The 15,760-nt window shown below is 37.7% G+C and overlaps 4 protein-coding genes and 2 non-coding genes across 11 annotated transcripts; all 6 read right to left on the bottom strand.

Annotated features, from left to right (window-relative positions):
- Positions 1-4,559: 4,559 nt before the first annotated feature.
- Positions 4,560-6,148, bottom strand: LOC149399455 (oxygen-evolving enhancer protein 1, chloroplastic). The gene is made up of 2 exons (XM_089611549.1): positions 5,802-6,148; positions 4,560-5,431 (listed from the first exon to the last, which is right to left on the bottom strand). The coding sequence occupies exons 1-2, from the start codon at positions 6,039-6,041 to the stop codon at positions 4,676-4,678; spliced, it is 996 nt and encodes a 331-aa protein (XP_089467675.1). The 5' UTR covers positions 6,042-6,148; the 3' UTR covers positions 4,560-4,675.
- Positions 6,149-7,419: 1,271 nt separating this feature from the next.
- On the bottom strand, positions 7,420-9,688 carry LOC149399454 (protein trichome birefringence-like 16). The gene is made up of 4 exons (XM_089611175.1): positions 9,506-9,688; positions 9,172-9,420; positions 8,884-9,079; positions 7,420-8,522 (listed from the first exon to the last, which is right to left on the bottom strand). Exons 1-4 carry the CDS (start codon positions 9,633-9,635, stop codon positions 7,739-7,741), a joined length of 1,359 nt encoding a protein of 452 aa, XP_089467301.1. The 5' UTR covers positions 9,636-9,688; the 3' UTR covers positions 7,420-7,738.
- A 1,085-nt stretch (positions 9,689-10,773) lies between these two features.
- On the bottom strand, positions 10,774-12,546 carry LOC149399452 (subtilisin-like protease). 3 transcript variants are annotated; one of them, XM_089611039.1, is made up of 3 exons: positions 12,039-12,546; positions 11,703-11,773; positions 10,774-11,295 (listed from the first exon to the last, which is right to left on the bottom strand). In XM_089611039.1, the coding sequence occupies exon 3, from the start codon at positions 11,259-11,261 to the stop codon at positions 11,061-11,063; it is 201 nt and encodes a 66-aa protein (XP_089467165.1). In that variant the 5' UTR covers positions 11,262-11,295; positions 11,703-11,773; positions 12,039-12,546; the 3' UTR covers positions 10,774-11,060. The 3 variants fall into 3 exon arrangements, with proteins under 3 accessions (XP_089467165.1, XP_089467163.1, XP_089467164.1); XM_089611037.1 differs by having other exon boundaries at positions 10,774-11,298; positions 11,703-12,546; XM_089611038.1 differs by having other exon boundaries at positions 11,703-12,546.
- Positions 11,469-11,555, bottom strand: LOC149399453 (small nucleolar RNA SNOR75). The gene has a single exon (XR_016296851.1). It is a non-coding gene; the product is annotated as a small nucleolar RNA SNOR75 (small nucleolar RNA).
- A 43-nt stretch (positions 12,547-12,589) lies between the features above and the next one.
- Positions 12,590-14,599, bottom strand: MCD1 (multiple chloroplast division site 1). 4 transcript variants are annotated; one of them, XM_089610488.1, is made up of 6 exons: positions 14,500-14,599; positions 13,921-14,022; positions 13,706-13,855; positions 13,453-13,625; positions 12,963-13,350; positions 12,590-12,857 (listed from the first exon to the last, which is right to left on the bottom strand). In XM_089610488.1, exons 2-6 carry the CDS (start codon positions 13,990-13,992, stop codon positions 12,738-12,740), a joined length of 903 nt encoding a protein of 300 aa, XP_089466614.1. In that variant the 5' UTR covers positions 13,993-14,022; positions 14,500-14,599; the 3' UTR covers positions 12,590-12,737. The 4 variants fall into 4 exon arrangements, with proteins under 4 accessions (XP_089466614.1, XP_089466615.1, XP_089466616.1 ...); XM_089610489.1 differs by having other exon boundaries at positions 13,921-14,027; positions 14,500-14,589; XM_089610490.1 differs by having other exon boundaries at positions 13,921-14,013; positions 14,500-14,588.
- Positions 14,266-14,352, bottom strand: LOC149399451 (small nucleolar RNA SNOR75). The gene has a single exon (XR_016296850.1). It is a non-coding gene; the product is annotated as a small nucleolar RNA SNOR75 (small nucleolar RNA).
- Positions 14,600-15,760: the final 1,161 nt, after the last annotated feature.

Genomic DNA, 15,760 nt, shown 5'->3' with positions numbered 1-15,760 from the left:
GAAGTACCATGAGATGCAGAGTCGGCTTTGACGTGCTTCCCACATTTGTTGCATATTCCCTTCTTTCCTTCGTTGTCAGTGAACTCGATGAAGTATTTCCACATTTCAGAACGGGATTTTCTTTTCTTCTTCTCTTGTGGAAGTTGTTGTGCTTCGGGAGCTTCGTCTTCAGGTGACTCGGGTTGATGTGGTGGAGGTGGTGGAGGTGATGGCTCGTGTTGAGGTGGTGGAGGTGATGGCTCGTGTTGAGGTGGTGGAGGTGGAGGAGGTGATGGCTCGTGTTGAGGTGGTTGAGGTGCCTCTTGTTGTTGTTCTTCAAATCTACGGAGTTGTTCTCGGTACACCATGTAAGGGTCTTCGTGTGGATTTTGATGGGAGCTAGAAGGTTGGGCACGATGAGGATGATATTGTGTACCATATTGTTCGTGAATTGGACGGGGAGGAGGTGGAGGTTGTTGTGAAATAAATTGTGGTAGATATTCAGGTTGATAAGGGGAGATCGGGGCGAATCGGGCTAATTCTAGAGGGACATTAGGTGGATGCTATTGTGGTCGAGAATATTCGATGTAATTGGGATTTTCAGTAAGGTTTACCCAATTTTGTGAAAATTGTTGAGGTTGAGAGGGTTGTTCAACTTCGTCATGTTGCTCGTCTTGTTGTTGTGATTGCGACGGCGTGACAGTGCGACTTCCACTTCGGCGCGATTCATGTGAACCTCGACGAGAACCTCGGCGAGATGTTGACTCTCCAGACATTATAATACTAACTTAGGAATATAATATTAATTTTATAAACTTAATTATCTAAAAAAATTATAATACTAACTTAAGTATATAATAAATATTTTATAAACTTAGTTATATAAACAAAATTATAATACTTAAGTATATAATATTAAGTTTTCCAAAAAATTTAAGTATATAACATTAAGTAAAATAAAAACTTAAGTATATACTAATTATTTTTAAACTTAGTTGTATAAACAAAATTATAATACTTAAGTATATAATATTAAGTAAACAAAAAACTTAACTATATAATATTAAGTAAAATAAAAACTTAAGTATATACTAATTATTTTTAAACTTAACTAAATAAATAAATATAATACTTAACTATATAATATTAAGTAAAATAAAAACTTAACTATATAATATTAAGTAAAATAAAAACTTAAGTATATACTAATTATTTTTAAACTTAATTAAATAAATAAATTTAGAATATAAACTTATAAACTTTGTATGTGGAGAATATGAGAGAATTTGAGAGATTTTGAGAGATTTAGAGATTGAGTTGTGATTAAAATTGTAGAATTCGGATGTATTTATAGGAGAAATAAAAAGTGGGTTAAAATTTAAAGAATGGTGTAAAATCGGAGGGCCAACGGTCAATTAACGGACAAATTATTTCAGCCGTCTAGATCTTAATTCTTGTTCATCTAACGGTTGAGATTTAAAAAAAAAATAAAAAAAATGTTTACGTTATACAGTACATACACACACACACGCACATTGCAATTAATACAGTCTCATTTGTGTCCAACGGCAATATCGTGTGCCATCATTTCCGACACATCCCCTGCCATTTCCGCCACGTGTCCGGAAGGAAATTTCCGTCTCCAATTCACGCGGCACACGGAAGTACCGTGAGGCTCACGCGTGCCTCGGGATGCCGTCCTCCCGTTTGCGTGCCATCCGAGAAGCCAGGATGAGTCTACGTTGTCAATAACCAACAATGAATTAAAATTAATGTGAATGGCAGAAAAGTAAAATTTATGTGATAATTCCTTCTTATGGATACTAGATATTTGAATCAAGGTTGTGGTCGAGGATGACTTGTATGCCACACAAATTTTAATCTGATTAATTATATTTTTCTGACTAATTGTGCGCATAGTATAAATTGTAGAATTTTCCTAATCGTGCGTATAAATTTGAAATTAATAATAATATTAATGAAACGGTATGGATTTGACCAAATGTACGTAGAAATTATAGTATTTGTGGATGGAAATAGGAGATCGTCGAAATCGAGAAACTATACCTTTATAATTTCTCTATTAACCGAAAAAATGATAATCTAATATTATAGTACGTCAAATATGAGATTCTGTTGGTGGTGTCAATTTTACCTTTAGACTTCAACCACAGAAATGAGATTCTGTTGACCACAATGGTAGATTACTAATCATAGAGTAATAAAGAATCAAGCATATATACCTTTCGACACGTAATATAATATTATGGTATCCGATATGATTCTTCTTTAGGAGATGATTAAGTTCCTTAAATAGTGTTTAGGAAGTTCTCAATGTGTTCAAATTATTGGTGTAGTTGGACATTTGCGTGTTTTTGTCGAGGTTCGTCAGTAGGAATATATAAATCACACAACAACCGGAAATGACTAACCAAATAATTAAATCGCCTAAATTAAATGTGGTTGGTACGACACTGCCTCACACACAATCATGTTCGAAGCTACTTTGCCTTTTTTACTTTGTGGTTTGCATGATGTTCTAAGGAAGATAAGTTTCAATGCATGAGAAACTCATTCATTGAATTTGAGAAGAAATTAGGGAGAGAGCGAGACTGCAAGAGAGAGATAGAGATTAATCAACGAGAATGATTGTGTTTTATTGATTGAACTCCTAGTATTACAAGCAGAGTAATACAATAAAAATAGGTTACTAAATAATATAATTTGTTACATAATTAAGAAAAAAATTTAATATAATCATTGGCTCAGCTATATGAGGATCAGAGGGGGCAAATATCTCTCGACTTTTGTAATCTTCTACTTCAAGTAAATTCTTTTATTAGATTTTCTCTCTCACACACACAAAAATGTATCCCATGTCTCTATTTAATGCTAATACTAGTGTTATTCTCTTTCACAAATGATTTATCTTAATCTATTTGATCTCGAAACTCGCTAGCTATTTTGCATATTATTGTTGCTCATGTAGCACGACGAGAAAGAGATTGGCCATTGAACGGATAAATTGATCATCTCTATTGATTTGTTGGCATCATGACGAAGCTCTCTAGCTTCGATTCTGGTTGGGACCCATCGGCTTTAGTTGTTGAAAAGAGTGAAAATTTGTGGATGCATAAAGTACGATGGAAGAGAAATCAAAGCGATGAATTGTAATTTTTTTAAAGTGATTGGTATAATATGAGAAAAAAAAAATTAAAATCTACCTTTTTATTATTTGTTATAAATAAAATATAGAGATGAATAATTAATATTGATTGTACTATAGTCACTACATTACATTCATCTTTACATAATAATTAATGGGTTATTTTGAAGAATAGCCAAATTTGCTCAACAATATTAAGAGACTAGCCCATGTTTCATTTTATTAAGTAAATAGCCCAACTTTAATAGACTACCTAAACTACCCCTATCATCCACAACCTCCCTTAACCCTAACTCCTTCCCTCTCACCGCCGCCCCAAACCTCTCCGACGACAACTCCTCCACCACATCCGCCGCCGCCACGCCCTCCTGCTCCGGGACCTCGAAGCTCCGTCGAGTTCAAAGACTGGATTTCTCGCATAATCGTTTCACCGACGAGATTCCGGCGACCGAGCTCGCTCGTCTCTCGAGACTGCTGACTCTCCGCCTCGAGTCGAACCAGTTCGACGGAGGCCTCGACGAATCATCGCCGCAGAAAAAGAAGAAGAGAAATAAAAGTCTATGATTTTGTTGATTCACTGTAAATTCGCGAATAAGTTAATTTAATTAACGTACTAGAGTGAGTTAGGTTAATTAATTAATTGATTCGTGAATGATTTGAAATTCACAAAATATTTACAAAAATAAGAACTTAAGTCAATTGATATTCAAAGCATTCAATTAATTAACCTAATTTCTAATTCAATCATTTAGTAAATTAACTTTACTTACAAAAAAATCAGAACCTAAGCTGATATTCAACCAATAAGTTAATTAATTAACCTAACTCACTTCATTACGTTAATTAAATTAACCTATTCGCGAGTGAGGACATTATGGTCTGAGTCGAATATATGAGCTATTTGCTTAATAAAATGAAACTTGGGCGCTTGGCTAGTTACAACAAATTTCACATAATTAATTTGATAAATGTTAGATCGATAATCTACTCGCGTTTTAGTTTTCATTTTTTTAAATTCATCTAAATTGGAAGAGACAGATTTTTGTGAAGCTCATAGAAAAACATTCTCTGCTAATCTCTTCATCTTATTTTTCATCATCTCAATCAAACAACACAACGAATTAATTTTCATAGCTTATAAATCAATAATGAGCAATATTTTTACAAAATTATTTCAATGTGACCATCTTTAAAAGTTGTCTGACTATAATATTATTTTAATACATATTATTTTTTATATTCAATTTATAATTATTTTTATATAAAATATTAGTGAGAGTCATATATAAGTATCATTGCCTTAGTGATTACGGTGGTTCTAAATTGCTCACAATGCAATAATAGCTTAATGTGCTTTCTATTTACGCATGAATGAGCACGCCGCATTGGATTGGAGTTTGGAGTTGATCTCTAATGAAGCAAAAATCTGAGGACTCCACATTAGAATAATAAATACACATCATTCATTATATCATCCGGGTACAACAGGAACAAGAAAACAGAATAGATTGGAGAAAGAAAATATAATGACTATTCAAGCTGGGCGTACCAGATGCCCTGGATCTTGACGTCCTTGGGGACCTTGGCCCCCAAATCGGTGTCGGAGGGCTGAAGGCTCTCGAAGACCCCGATGAGCTCGCCGGTCTCGGGCTTGCTCTTGGTGACGCTGAGCGTGATCTTCCCGGTCAAGGACGCGGTGTTCTTGTTGTTCTCCTTGGCCAGCTCTTCCTCGTCACCCCTGCCGCCAGCTGGCAGCGCGACGGCGTTGTCGTAGCCGGTGGAGCCGCCCCGTCCCTTGGGGTCCAGGAAGGAGGAGCCGCGGTACGACGGGACCAAGAAGTCGCCGGAGAAGCTGTCGGGCTTCCCGGAGGCGACGAGCTGCTTGATGGTGAAGAGGAAGGGGACGCGCTCGCCTCCGGGCAGCTGGACGGTGACGGCGGCGTAGTCGATGCCGTCTTTCTCCTCGAACTTGACGGAGCCGTCGGGGCCCACCTCGAAGGGGCCCTCGATCTCGTCGAGGGTGTAGGTGAGGCGGGTCATGAGCTTGGTCTTCTGGAAGTCCGGGGCCGAGTTCTTGTTGATCCCCTCAGCTTTCACCGTGAACGACGTCGGCTCCAGGCACAGCTTCTTCGCGTTGTACTTCCCCGGCTTGAACGCGAACGACTCCACTCCTCCGTCGATGGTCGGGCATTGGTTCGCCGTCCCCGTGCCTTTCACTTCCATGTACGTCTTGCTCTGGATCTCGTCGAACGTCAGTCGCTTCGGTACTCCCTCCGCGCTCGCCCCCTGCTCCCGCCCCCCCGGATCATCAGTCACAATTTCTTTTTTATTTTTAAGGTAAATAGCAACTTTCAGACGTAAATCTTAAGTAAACAATCAACGTTTTTTTTTTATATGAAAGTGACTATTTACTTAAAATTTAAGTCTGGAAGCGATAATTTACCTCAAATTTACTAAATATTAATCATGTCAAACGTTTAACTTGACTATTTTTCTAATGTACTCTACCCTCGAGAAAACGTAATAATGAATTGATGATAATACATCTCTACTTAATTATGCCGATCGTTTATTAGAGCATGAACGGGAATTCGGTTTTTTACTTTTTTTAGAATTGTAGACCTATATATGAGTGTAAAGGTAATTATTGTATTACCGAGACGACGAGAGCTGAGGTGGCAAGAGCGAAGCCGGCGACCTTGGAGGCGTCAAGGCACTTGTGAGCAAAGTCCTTGAAATCGGAGTGAAGAGAGCACGTGAGACGTCCTCCGTTGGCGGACTCGACTCCGAAGGCCTTGGAAACGGACTGAGTGGGCCTCAGCTGGACTCCGCCGCAGGACCGCCCCAACTTCGTCGGCTGCATCATCGTCGCCGCTGCTTGTAACGACGCTGCCATGATTTCCTTTGTCTCTTTCTTTCTTTCTCAACACTCGATCAAACCCTCTGCGAGAGTTTCTATTAGTTTCTGACTCAGCTTTAGCTACGAGGCTTGAGAAAGTATAGTGGTGTGGCCTTAGATAAACGGATAGGATAAGGCTTGCTCTCATTGGCTGATTGCTTTGGGGTGCCACGTGGCGACTTCTTTGTTTGGGATGTAAGATACTTGTGTGGCCACATGGCTGGTCTAAATTCTATGCGCTCTCCTCAAACGGATATTGGGCATCGTGATATTCATGTGGTTCTAATTTGTCCATTTTTTCTTTATGTTACAAATACAATAGTTCAAGTGTGCTGTAACTTGTGCTTGATAAGTTCTAAAAACTTTTTTTTTTTTTAATATCGTTATTATCAGTTTTATACCGTGCGTGGAGTAGAATGACATCAGGGCCCAAAGGAAGTTTTCGTATTATAATATGTGTAGTAATAGGTAAATTTCAGTTTTTCCGTCTATTGTAGCATAAAATTTAAATTTAGCGTAATCTTAGCAAATTACCCATAAACAAAATAAAAGTATCTCATTTCATCGCATGGCACTACACGACACTATTTGGAATAAAAAAAGTTGCATAGAATGTGTTAAAAATTGAATTTATCCTTTTTTTTTTATGAAATTTATCATTACAAAACGAAGAGGCTTTTGCTGCCGTTATTCATCGCATGTAGTATACTTTTTCGATGATTTTTATAAGAAACACTTTAAATAAGAAATGTGTACATTACTAGTGATAAAAGTTTTAGCGCGAAAAAAGTAGCAATTTATCAAGATAAACGAACTAACTTGTAACTCAAACAACACATAAATTATTATGGACAATTATATTGCCATAATGATTTAAATTATCATGTGTAGTAGAAATATGCTGATTTATATTTAAAAATTATCAATAATGAATCGGTTAATAATGATTAGTATTTTTTATAAACTTTAAGTCTTTTCCGTATACTATCATCATCTCACTATTTAGATAGTATTCTGGAGCTGTGGCACATGAGTCACGACGCATGGTTTTGAGGTTTTCTAACATTTTTCAGTGAACGTGTTCGTCCAGTCACTTTGACATTGATATGTTAAAATGTGATTTTTTAAGGTTCTTTAGAGAACAGACACGAGCACTGCAGGTTCAACGTGGTATTTGTGGAGATGTATGTGTGTTTATCTACATATTTAATTTTAAAGGAAATTCAATCTTCGTATCGTCGGAACAGGTGTGGCATCCTCCTTTTTCAAAATTTTAATTTTTTTTTAACGACTTACATACACATCAAATTTCTCCCCCTTTCTAATATATCAAAATTAAGTATTGTTTTAGATTATTTGTTTCACATACCCCTAAAATTGGAATTTATAAAGCGTAAGAAGCATTGCGGGCATGTTCGGAACCTATAAATAAGATATATAGGAAAATTAAATCCCTCTATTTCTACAAAGAACGAAAAATATGAAAGAATATATGAGAACAAATTTATAACTAACTTTGATTTTCTATTTTTCATGCAAAATCACGAGTAAAATGAAATCCCTCTAAATTTGTGCTTTTGCGTTTCCGTTATCGAAATCTTCTTCACGCGAAATTTTGATTTTTCCTCCGAAATTCATTTTTCTTCAATTTTTCACTTTCCCTCGCATTTTTCAGGTTCCAATCAGACCCTACACTACTGCAATAGTGTAGAAAGGATGTGGTTCCATGTATCTGGCACGCCAGGCAAGCACCAGTGAGAGCAGTCGGAGATGTTTAAGATACGTGCCCCGCGATATCGCGATATGTGAGCCTCGTCCCTCATTTTCGTGAGTCTCGTTATGTCCAAAAGTGTCACCCTAGTCCCCTCCACCGCTGACTCAGCCACCAAGTCCCTCTCCTCCCCGGCCTCCATTCCCACCCAACTCATTGCCGCCTTATCGCACCTCCCTCCCGTGTTCCAATCCCCATCGCTAAAATGCCTCGGAGAAGTCGTTCGATAGAAAACTCTCAAGCCCGGGTGTTTCGCCATTTGCTCGTCTGCCCAGTTTACTATGTTGTGAACCGTTGCGTTCCAGGCTTCCCAGACTGGCGAGGGATTCGGGACTCCGCCGAGGTAGGTCACCCACCGATTGTCCTTGAACTTCCATGGGCTCCAGTGGTGCATGGTGTTGAGGACGAGGATGTCGATCTTGTGGACGTGGCGGACGAGGAGTGGCTCGGGGCGGTCCAGGTGGATTGCATTCTCGGTCATAGGGTCCGACTTGTTGACTGCTCGTACCTCGCATAAGGTGGTTGACCAGATCATGACCAAGGTGGTGTTGGTGGCAAGGAATCGGAGTGCCTGCGATCCTCCGAACTCCCTCGCGACAGAGACTATGTCGTCACGGGGCTCGCCGCCGGTTATCATGCAGATCAAGGACTGAAACTGTTGTTTCGCCAATGAATCTCCCGCAAAAGCTAGAGTTTTGTTTTGCAGCCTTCAAGGAAAAAAAAATGAAATTAATGAAGGAGAGATAAACCAAACTCACCCATTAGAATAGTCATTCATTAGAAATAAAATAAAACAAAAATATTAAAAACAAACAAAATTTGTAATGAATAATAATTGAAAGTAGCCTAATCAGGACTTTAGTAAGTAAATAACAAAATCCAAGTGCTGGAAATAATAAATCAATCGATCAAATAGTACACTATCTATTAATCTAATTGCATATATTAAAAAAAAAATGGAATTAAAGTCACGGAATATTTTGTTATGGATGTATATTGTGTGAAAACTTGCTTCCTGATATTAGCTAGGAACATTACATGGAATGTGTTCATACATATAATAAGTACCTTTTCAAGAACTTGGATGACTCAAATGGTTCGAGAGGGCAATCTTTGGGCTGCCATCGGAGATTCTCGTAAGAGAAATCGGGGCGGCGAGATAGTCGGCAAGCCCAATTCGATCTCAACCATTGTCTACACCCGAAGCCCGAGTATAGACTATAGTTCTTGTCTACAACCCATTTTCCTTTCCCATAATTGCACACTAAAAAATCAAAACAAGTATATATTTCAGTAACGTCAATCAATTAGTTTTGGATCCATATATATTTTGAGCATGAATAGCCTTTCATTTACCTTTAACGTCACTTCTATTCGAGTATCCTTCTTCAGAAGTTCTATTAAGAGCCGTCATTTCCTCAATAGTCTTTTGATTTTCCATACCTTCATGTCCAGCTTCTATTTTCCTTTCCATACCTTCATGTTCAGCTTCTATTTCTTCTTTTCCAGTTTCTCCACTTTTTTCCTTTCCTACGATTCTCTGACTGATTTCTCCGTCTCCGTCGCTCTTTTCTTCGCCCACGGTCGCAGCCACAGGAGCAATATCTGCATATAAACAAAATAAAATAAATCATATCTAATAAATTACAAAGTTAATTATATCCATATGAGGTTATCTATATATATTTACCTTGAGGCACTTCCTGGAATAGGTGGTTTCCAAGGAATAAACTTCTCTTCCATGAGCACACCAAAACTGCCGTGCAAAGAAGGATGGCCACGAAGATAGACAAGTGTTTTTCATGCTGTAAAGCTTTCATTCTGGTTTCATAGCAAATTTAGTGTAGCACTAAACTAGTTTTTGGCTTTTGTATTAATAAACTAATATATACCCAACAAAAACTGGGACACGTCTTAAATTTTAGAGAATCTTTAGAAAATCAACCGATATTATTATATATAGAGCAATTTTTATATATATAAAATTAAAAACAATTGTTGTAAGTAGAACATTGGTGTAAGTAGAACGGGCCTGCACGACATGTTATTAATGTCGTGTTCAAGAATTGACTTATTTTATTTATATAATGTTACTTCGTGTGATTTTTTACGAGCTAATGTGGATCAAGAATCCGAATTTACTGGATCCGCATGTGCTTTGACAGTGGAGTTAATTAATGGATTGTTTAATCTCAGTACGATTTAAATTTTTGGATTTTTAATCCGTCTACCGTTTTTGTGGCTTTGAACAATTTTCAGCTAGTTTGATTTGGTTATCGAATAAAAAATGTAGGGTTAATTAAAAAAACGATCGACTGTGTCGTCAATATTAGTCACGAAAGAAATAATAAAAGAAAAAACAGTGAAACAACTTATTGATAATGTACGTTTTTTGAGCCTGTCTCGATCTTTATTCAATTCAATGTATGCCTCAACTTTTTCATCTTCAACGTGACCGTCCTGAACCACACACTACCCTTTCGTCACCATAACTACATTTAAATATAGTCTTTATCTATGGTTGAGATTACCAAATAAATATGAACATAAGTTTATTTGAGATTAACACATTAAAAAAAAACATAAAATGTCAACTAGCAAAAAAAATAGCGCCGTCAGCGTATGATCATTCTTACATGGTGTGTGTTATTTCAATGATTTTCTGTCACATTTAAGGGTATACATTTATTACCATTACAATCTTCACCTCTATACTTTCTGATAATATTATGATTTATGTACCCATAAATCACCATCACCTATAGCTTAGCTAGTTTGTTTTTAAACATGGCACGCCACTGAAAAGAAAACATAAAAGCTTTTCATAAAAATCAAACCCAATTACATACTAACCATGCAAGACTAATAAATTACATAAAAACTATTTATTATGAAATTAATCGCCATCGCCTATTTAATCTTGTTATGTGATGGCTTTATCATCTTCCCACACACCAATCGCAACAATATAAACAAATTATACATGATTACAAAGTTTCCATACATCACCACCAACATCAATACATGATCATAAATTCCAATCAAAAACTGCAAATTGCCATATGTAGTGTAGCACGCAAAATCTATTGAATGATTGCAACATCGATAGTCACGTAAATTGGTGATGGACTATTTCCTTCCAGTCCAATATTATTATGTATTTGAAGAAAGGAATAATAAAAAAAAAAACAAAAATTTAACTGTGAATATAAAAAGCATACGAGTGTATGAGTGTATATGACTAGTCAGTCCTTTTTGGCTTCTTGGGATCTCTGGCGTTGGTCTCGCCGGAGATCCTGAGAGGGTTTGACCCAAAGATAATACGCCAACGCGCCGGCCACGCCCCACGACGCCAGATTTGCGCCGCCTCTAACGCCGCCCATGGCATTCCCGAAGAACGATCGAACTTTCCCGATCTTCCTCTGCCAATCGCTCCCCATATTCATCGCCGATCGATTTCCCTCAACACAATACCCACCACTACTAATTATACGCATACAAATACTAATTAGAGAGAACCAATTGCTGCTCCGGAATTCAGGATCAAATCATAAATCAGAAAAACAAACCATCAATCATTATGCCTTTAAACTATGAAAACCCTAATCGAACTACAACAATGATCGAACATGAATTGGAGTGAGAAAGGTTAGGCCTCTCAGACAAATGCCTCGAATCGTCGTCAGGGTTTAAAAAGAATTGATTTCGGACTCGTCATCTTTGGTTGATCATCACAGAGACTAAGCCTTTCACTCGATCCCAATATAAAATAAAGAAAACAAATAACAGAACACTAATCTACAACTAGTACTACCTAGCCATGATTTGAGAATAATAACAGAGCAATAATTAGACAAACTGAAAGATAGAAAACCCAGGACTTTTACCCGGTTATTCGACAGAGATTTCGACGGAAGTGAAGTAATGTCGTTCGTTTGTGGTATGGTCTCTGACGAGCCTGTTCTAGAATTAGGGTTTCCCACTCAGCAATCTCCAAAAGCCATATAATGGGCCTACAGTTCTAGTAAGCCCACTAAAAACAATTCAATGAAGCCATATAAGGTTCAAGAGTACTATGGCTGTGGCGATAGCGTAAAATCAAAATTAGAAAGCATTTGTTGGTGCTCAAATTTTTGATAATACAATGATTGCGTTTGAATGTCTTCACGCTATTCGACAAGGTCGATTTGCAAACGAAAAGTGTGGAGGTCTCAAAATCTTACGATCGTGTTGAGTGGAAGTTTTTGAAAGCTTGCATGATCCGACTTGGCAATATGGTGGAGTGGGTTGAGCTTGTGAGGAAACTCCACCTTCCTCCTAAAATAAAATAAAAAATTTTGGATAGCGCGAAGAGAGTGGCCTATGACGATGGGAACTCTTGCTCAACAGGGTGTGAAGTTTAATCCCTTGTGTTCCCGTAGCCATAAGGAGCACGAGACGCTCTTTTTGGGTGCAAGGCAAATGTGCTTCTATGGAAGCTATTGGGTTGGTGGGACTTGATCAAGCACGACTTTTCCAAAGACATCATCGACATGTCTATCTCGGTTAGAGAGCTTCTCGCATCTCAAGCTTTTGATTTCTTGTTCTCTGACATGGTGTTGTCGGAATCAAAGAAAAGACTGAGGTCCACTCCGGCCGGGTCGGTACTCCTTCAGATCTTGTGTTTGGGCGTCCCACTTCCTCGAGGACTTCCAACAAGCTGCTAAAGGAGTCTGTAATCTTCAAGGACTTCCCTGATTTATGGCAGAATTCTTTCAAAGAAAAAAATGTGCTATTTCAGTCGAAACTCCGTAATCGCTGAGATCGATTAAAGATGTATCATTTGCGTTTACCAACTTCAAATAGATTCCGGCAAAACGTCCGTAAACGAAAAGGCAGGATGGTGCAAAAAAGTATGTACAATAATTTAGTGTAAGATAGACTTATGGTTTTTGCATTTCATCGGAGTCGTTTTGAGATGGGTTCTGATTATTAGGCTTGAATGCTCTCTCAAAATCTTTAGCATTGGAAGGGTCTAAGGTCAAGTTATTGAGCTTCTGCTCCTGCAAAAATCAGATAAAATGTAATCAATAACGGATGAATTCCAATAAAAGAAAGAGAGAGAGAGAGAGAGAGAGAGAGAGAGAGAGAGAGAGAGAGAGAGATACATTTTGAAGGGCTTGGAGTTTGAGTTGGAGGGCCTCGTGCTCGGCTCGAATACGGAAAGGAACGCCGTGCTTCTGTGCAACATTTGTGTGGGCCACGTCTTCGTCGATGTCCGTGACTGTGGTCGCGAAGGGGTGGTTTGCGGGGATCCACCGGACCGTGTCGGGGTCCACGTTGGGAGGCAAAACGTCCCCTTCTTTGAGGAAAACCGTGGGCCTCTTCCACTGGTAGGCCCGCGAGCGCCTCTTCTGGTGCACCGCCCGCTGCTCCTCCGTCAGCATCACCGCCGCAACCCGGTACACCTTCCCACACATCTCCACCGTCGAATCACTCTTCCCCTCCTTCACCATCGGATTGTTGAACGGGTCTTCGTACTTCACTCCCTTCCTTCTATTATTCCACACCTCCCATTCTCAATCAAAATATATATTTATACATCCCCCAAAATCTAATTCAAAGAGAGAAAAGAGGTATTATGGTGTATTATCGTACATGCCTCTCGTGTCGGACCTAAGCTGGCCGCGTCTGACGAGATCGGCGACAGAGCCCGGCGAGTGGCTCTCGTAGTTTCTACGCCGACTCGTGATCGCCCTCACGACAAGCACCAGTATCGTGGTCCCCACGCAAACCCCGAACGCCAATTTGGCGTTGCGTTGTTGTCCGATCTGAGGAATTCCAATTCAGCAAAGAAAGCACGGAGCTTGTGAACTAAAGAGAGAGAGAGAGCATGGACGAAATGAATTACCTGCTTGAAGAGAGAGGGACTGGGAGAGACAATGGTGGTGGAGAGTTTGTCATCGGTCTCCACTGCTTTGCAACCCAACACCACCAATGCCGATTTGGTGTGTCTCTTCTTCTTCGACACTACCCATTTACTCCCATACTCATTCCAACCCTATACACATTCACACACAGATTGTTTAACAGAGAAATGATAAGGAAAAAAGAGGAAATGCTTACCGGAATCGACAGGAGATGATTCGGGAGATGGAGACTGACTGTGCCAACCAAACCACTGACTCTGACATGCATTTAGACTTCTAGTCCACCACTCTGTTACACCTAAGCTTTATATTTTTTTTCTTAGAAAATCACTTTTTGAAATCCATAAATACATAACTGAAGACAACGAATTACTGGTCTGGCATTCAGTAGGAGTAGGAGGTTATTATTTATCACATAATAATTCGGTAAAAAAAAAAAAACAATTATCAGATTCATAATGCCTGACCTTTAAAACCCTAATTGAACTCAAACAATGATATAACTAACTACTTATATATGAAATGGAGTGAGAAAGGTTAGACCTCTCAGACAAATGCCTCGAATCTGTCGTCAGGGTTTATAAGAATGGATATCGGACTCGTCATCTTTGGTTGATCATCACAGAGATATAAACCATTTCACTCTATCCCAAATAAATAAAGAAAAAAAAAACACACACACACAAATCTGTATCGAATTCTACCTAGCCATCATTTGTGAATAATAACAGAGTAATAATTAGACAAATTTAAACAGAAGACCCATGAATTTTACCCGGTTGTGTTTTCCGACGAGATAACGAAGAAAGAGCTTTCGACGGAAGCGTAGTGATGAGAACGTCGTTCGTTAGTGCTAATCTCATAATCCATATAATGGGCCTACAGTTCTCTTTTGGGCAAGCCCACTTAAAACACAAACGATGCCAAGCGCATTCTCGTTAGACAAAATTACATAACTAGTTCAAAACGTGCATCACTTTTCATATCTCACTCGTGTTTTCAAAACATTTCAGCAATAACCGTTTTTCTTTTTTTCGGACAAAAATACACTTGTATTCCAAATATGGTGAACATTTATTGAAATATGTTCAACAACTATTGAAATCTAATCAACTATATTTGAAATTTGGTACAGTTATTGAAATCTGGTTTACTATTATTGAAATTGATCAATAATTATTGAAATATCGTTAATTGTTATTAAAATCTAGTTTAAATATTGGTATATTGAAATCTGGTTAACAATTATTAAAATATGATTTACAACTATTGAAATATGTTTCACAGTTATTAAGAGTAAAATGGACACTTTAAATATTAAAACGGTCATTCATGAAAATTATAAAGTCCAATGATTAATATTAGTTACGAAAAAGGTCATTTTCGACTATTTCCACTTCTCATCATAGGAAATGGACAAGAGTACAAATAATATCGAGTCGCTTAACTTTTTATTTTAAAAAAATTCCAAATCTACAGTATTGTGTTTTATCAACTCAATTCCATCATCTCTTCTCCTAAAATATATTAAGCTCATCTCAAATCGTGAGGGAAAAGGAGTTTAAGCTCGGTTGATATTGTAGGCTCCGCTCAAAAAATTGTCCATTTCGGTAGTCCACCAAAGTTAAAATTTTTAATTTTAAAATGTTAAGTGTTTTATAATGAAATTAAGATGTTATTAAGTGTGGGTAATCTCTTAGTTAGTGTTTTTTATTAAGAAATTGTCCATTTTATGACTAAATATATTGCTATTTCCAATTATGTCTTATTTAAAAAATAAAAATAAAAAGTAAAAGTAAGACCAGCTCAAGAGATAATTATTTTTTTCCTTAATCTACTTTTATCTCATTTATATATATTTATTTTTCATTAATATATTTTCTTATGTGTAACAACCATTTTAATAAAATGAATAAAAGTGAGAGATAAAGAATGAAAAAAACATAACTTAAATTTTAAAAGTTCATAACTCTTGATTTCTCGGTTTCCAAAATTTTTATTATAGCCCTCGAAAAATGCTTCAAGACCGATCTTAA

Source organism: Urtica dioica, chromosome 4 (genome assembly GCF_054948205.1).
Source record: "Urtica dioica subsp. dioica isolate 48M chromosome 4, U.dioica_male_clone48M_v1_H2, whole genome shotgun sequence".
In the NCBI taxonomy this organism is placed as follows: Eukaryota; Viridiplantae; Streptophyta; class Magnoliopsida; order Rosales; family Urticaceae; genus Urtica; species Urtica dioica.
This window is presented reverse-complemented; position numbering and strand designations above follow the sequence as displayed.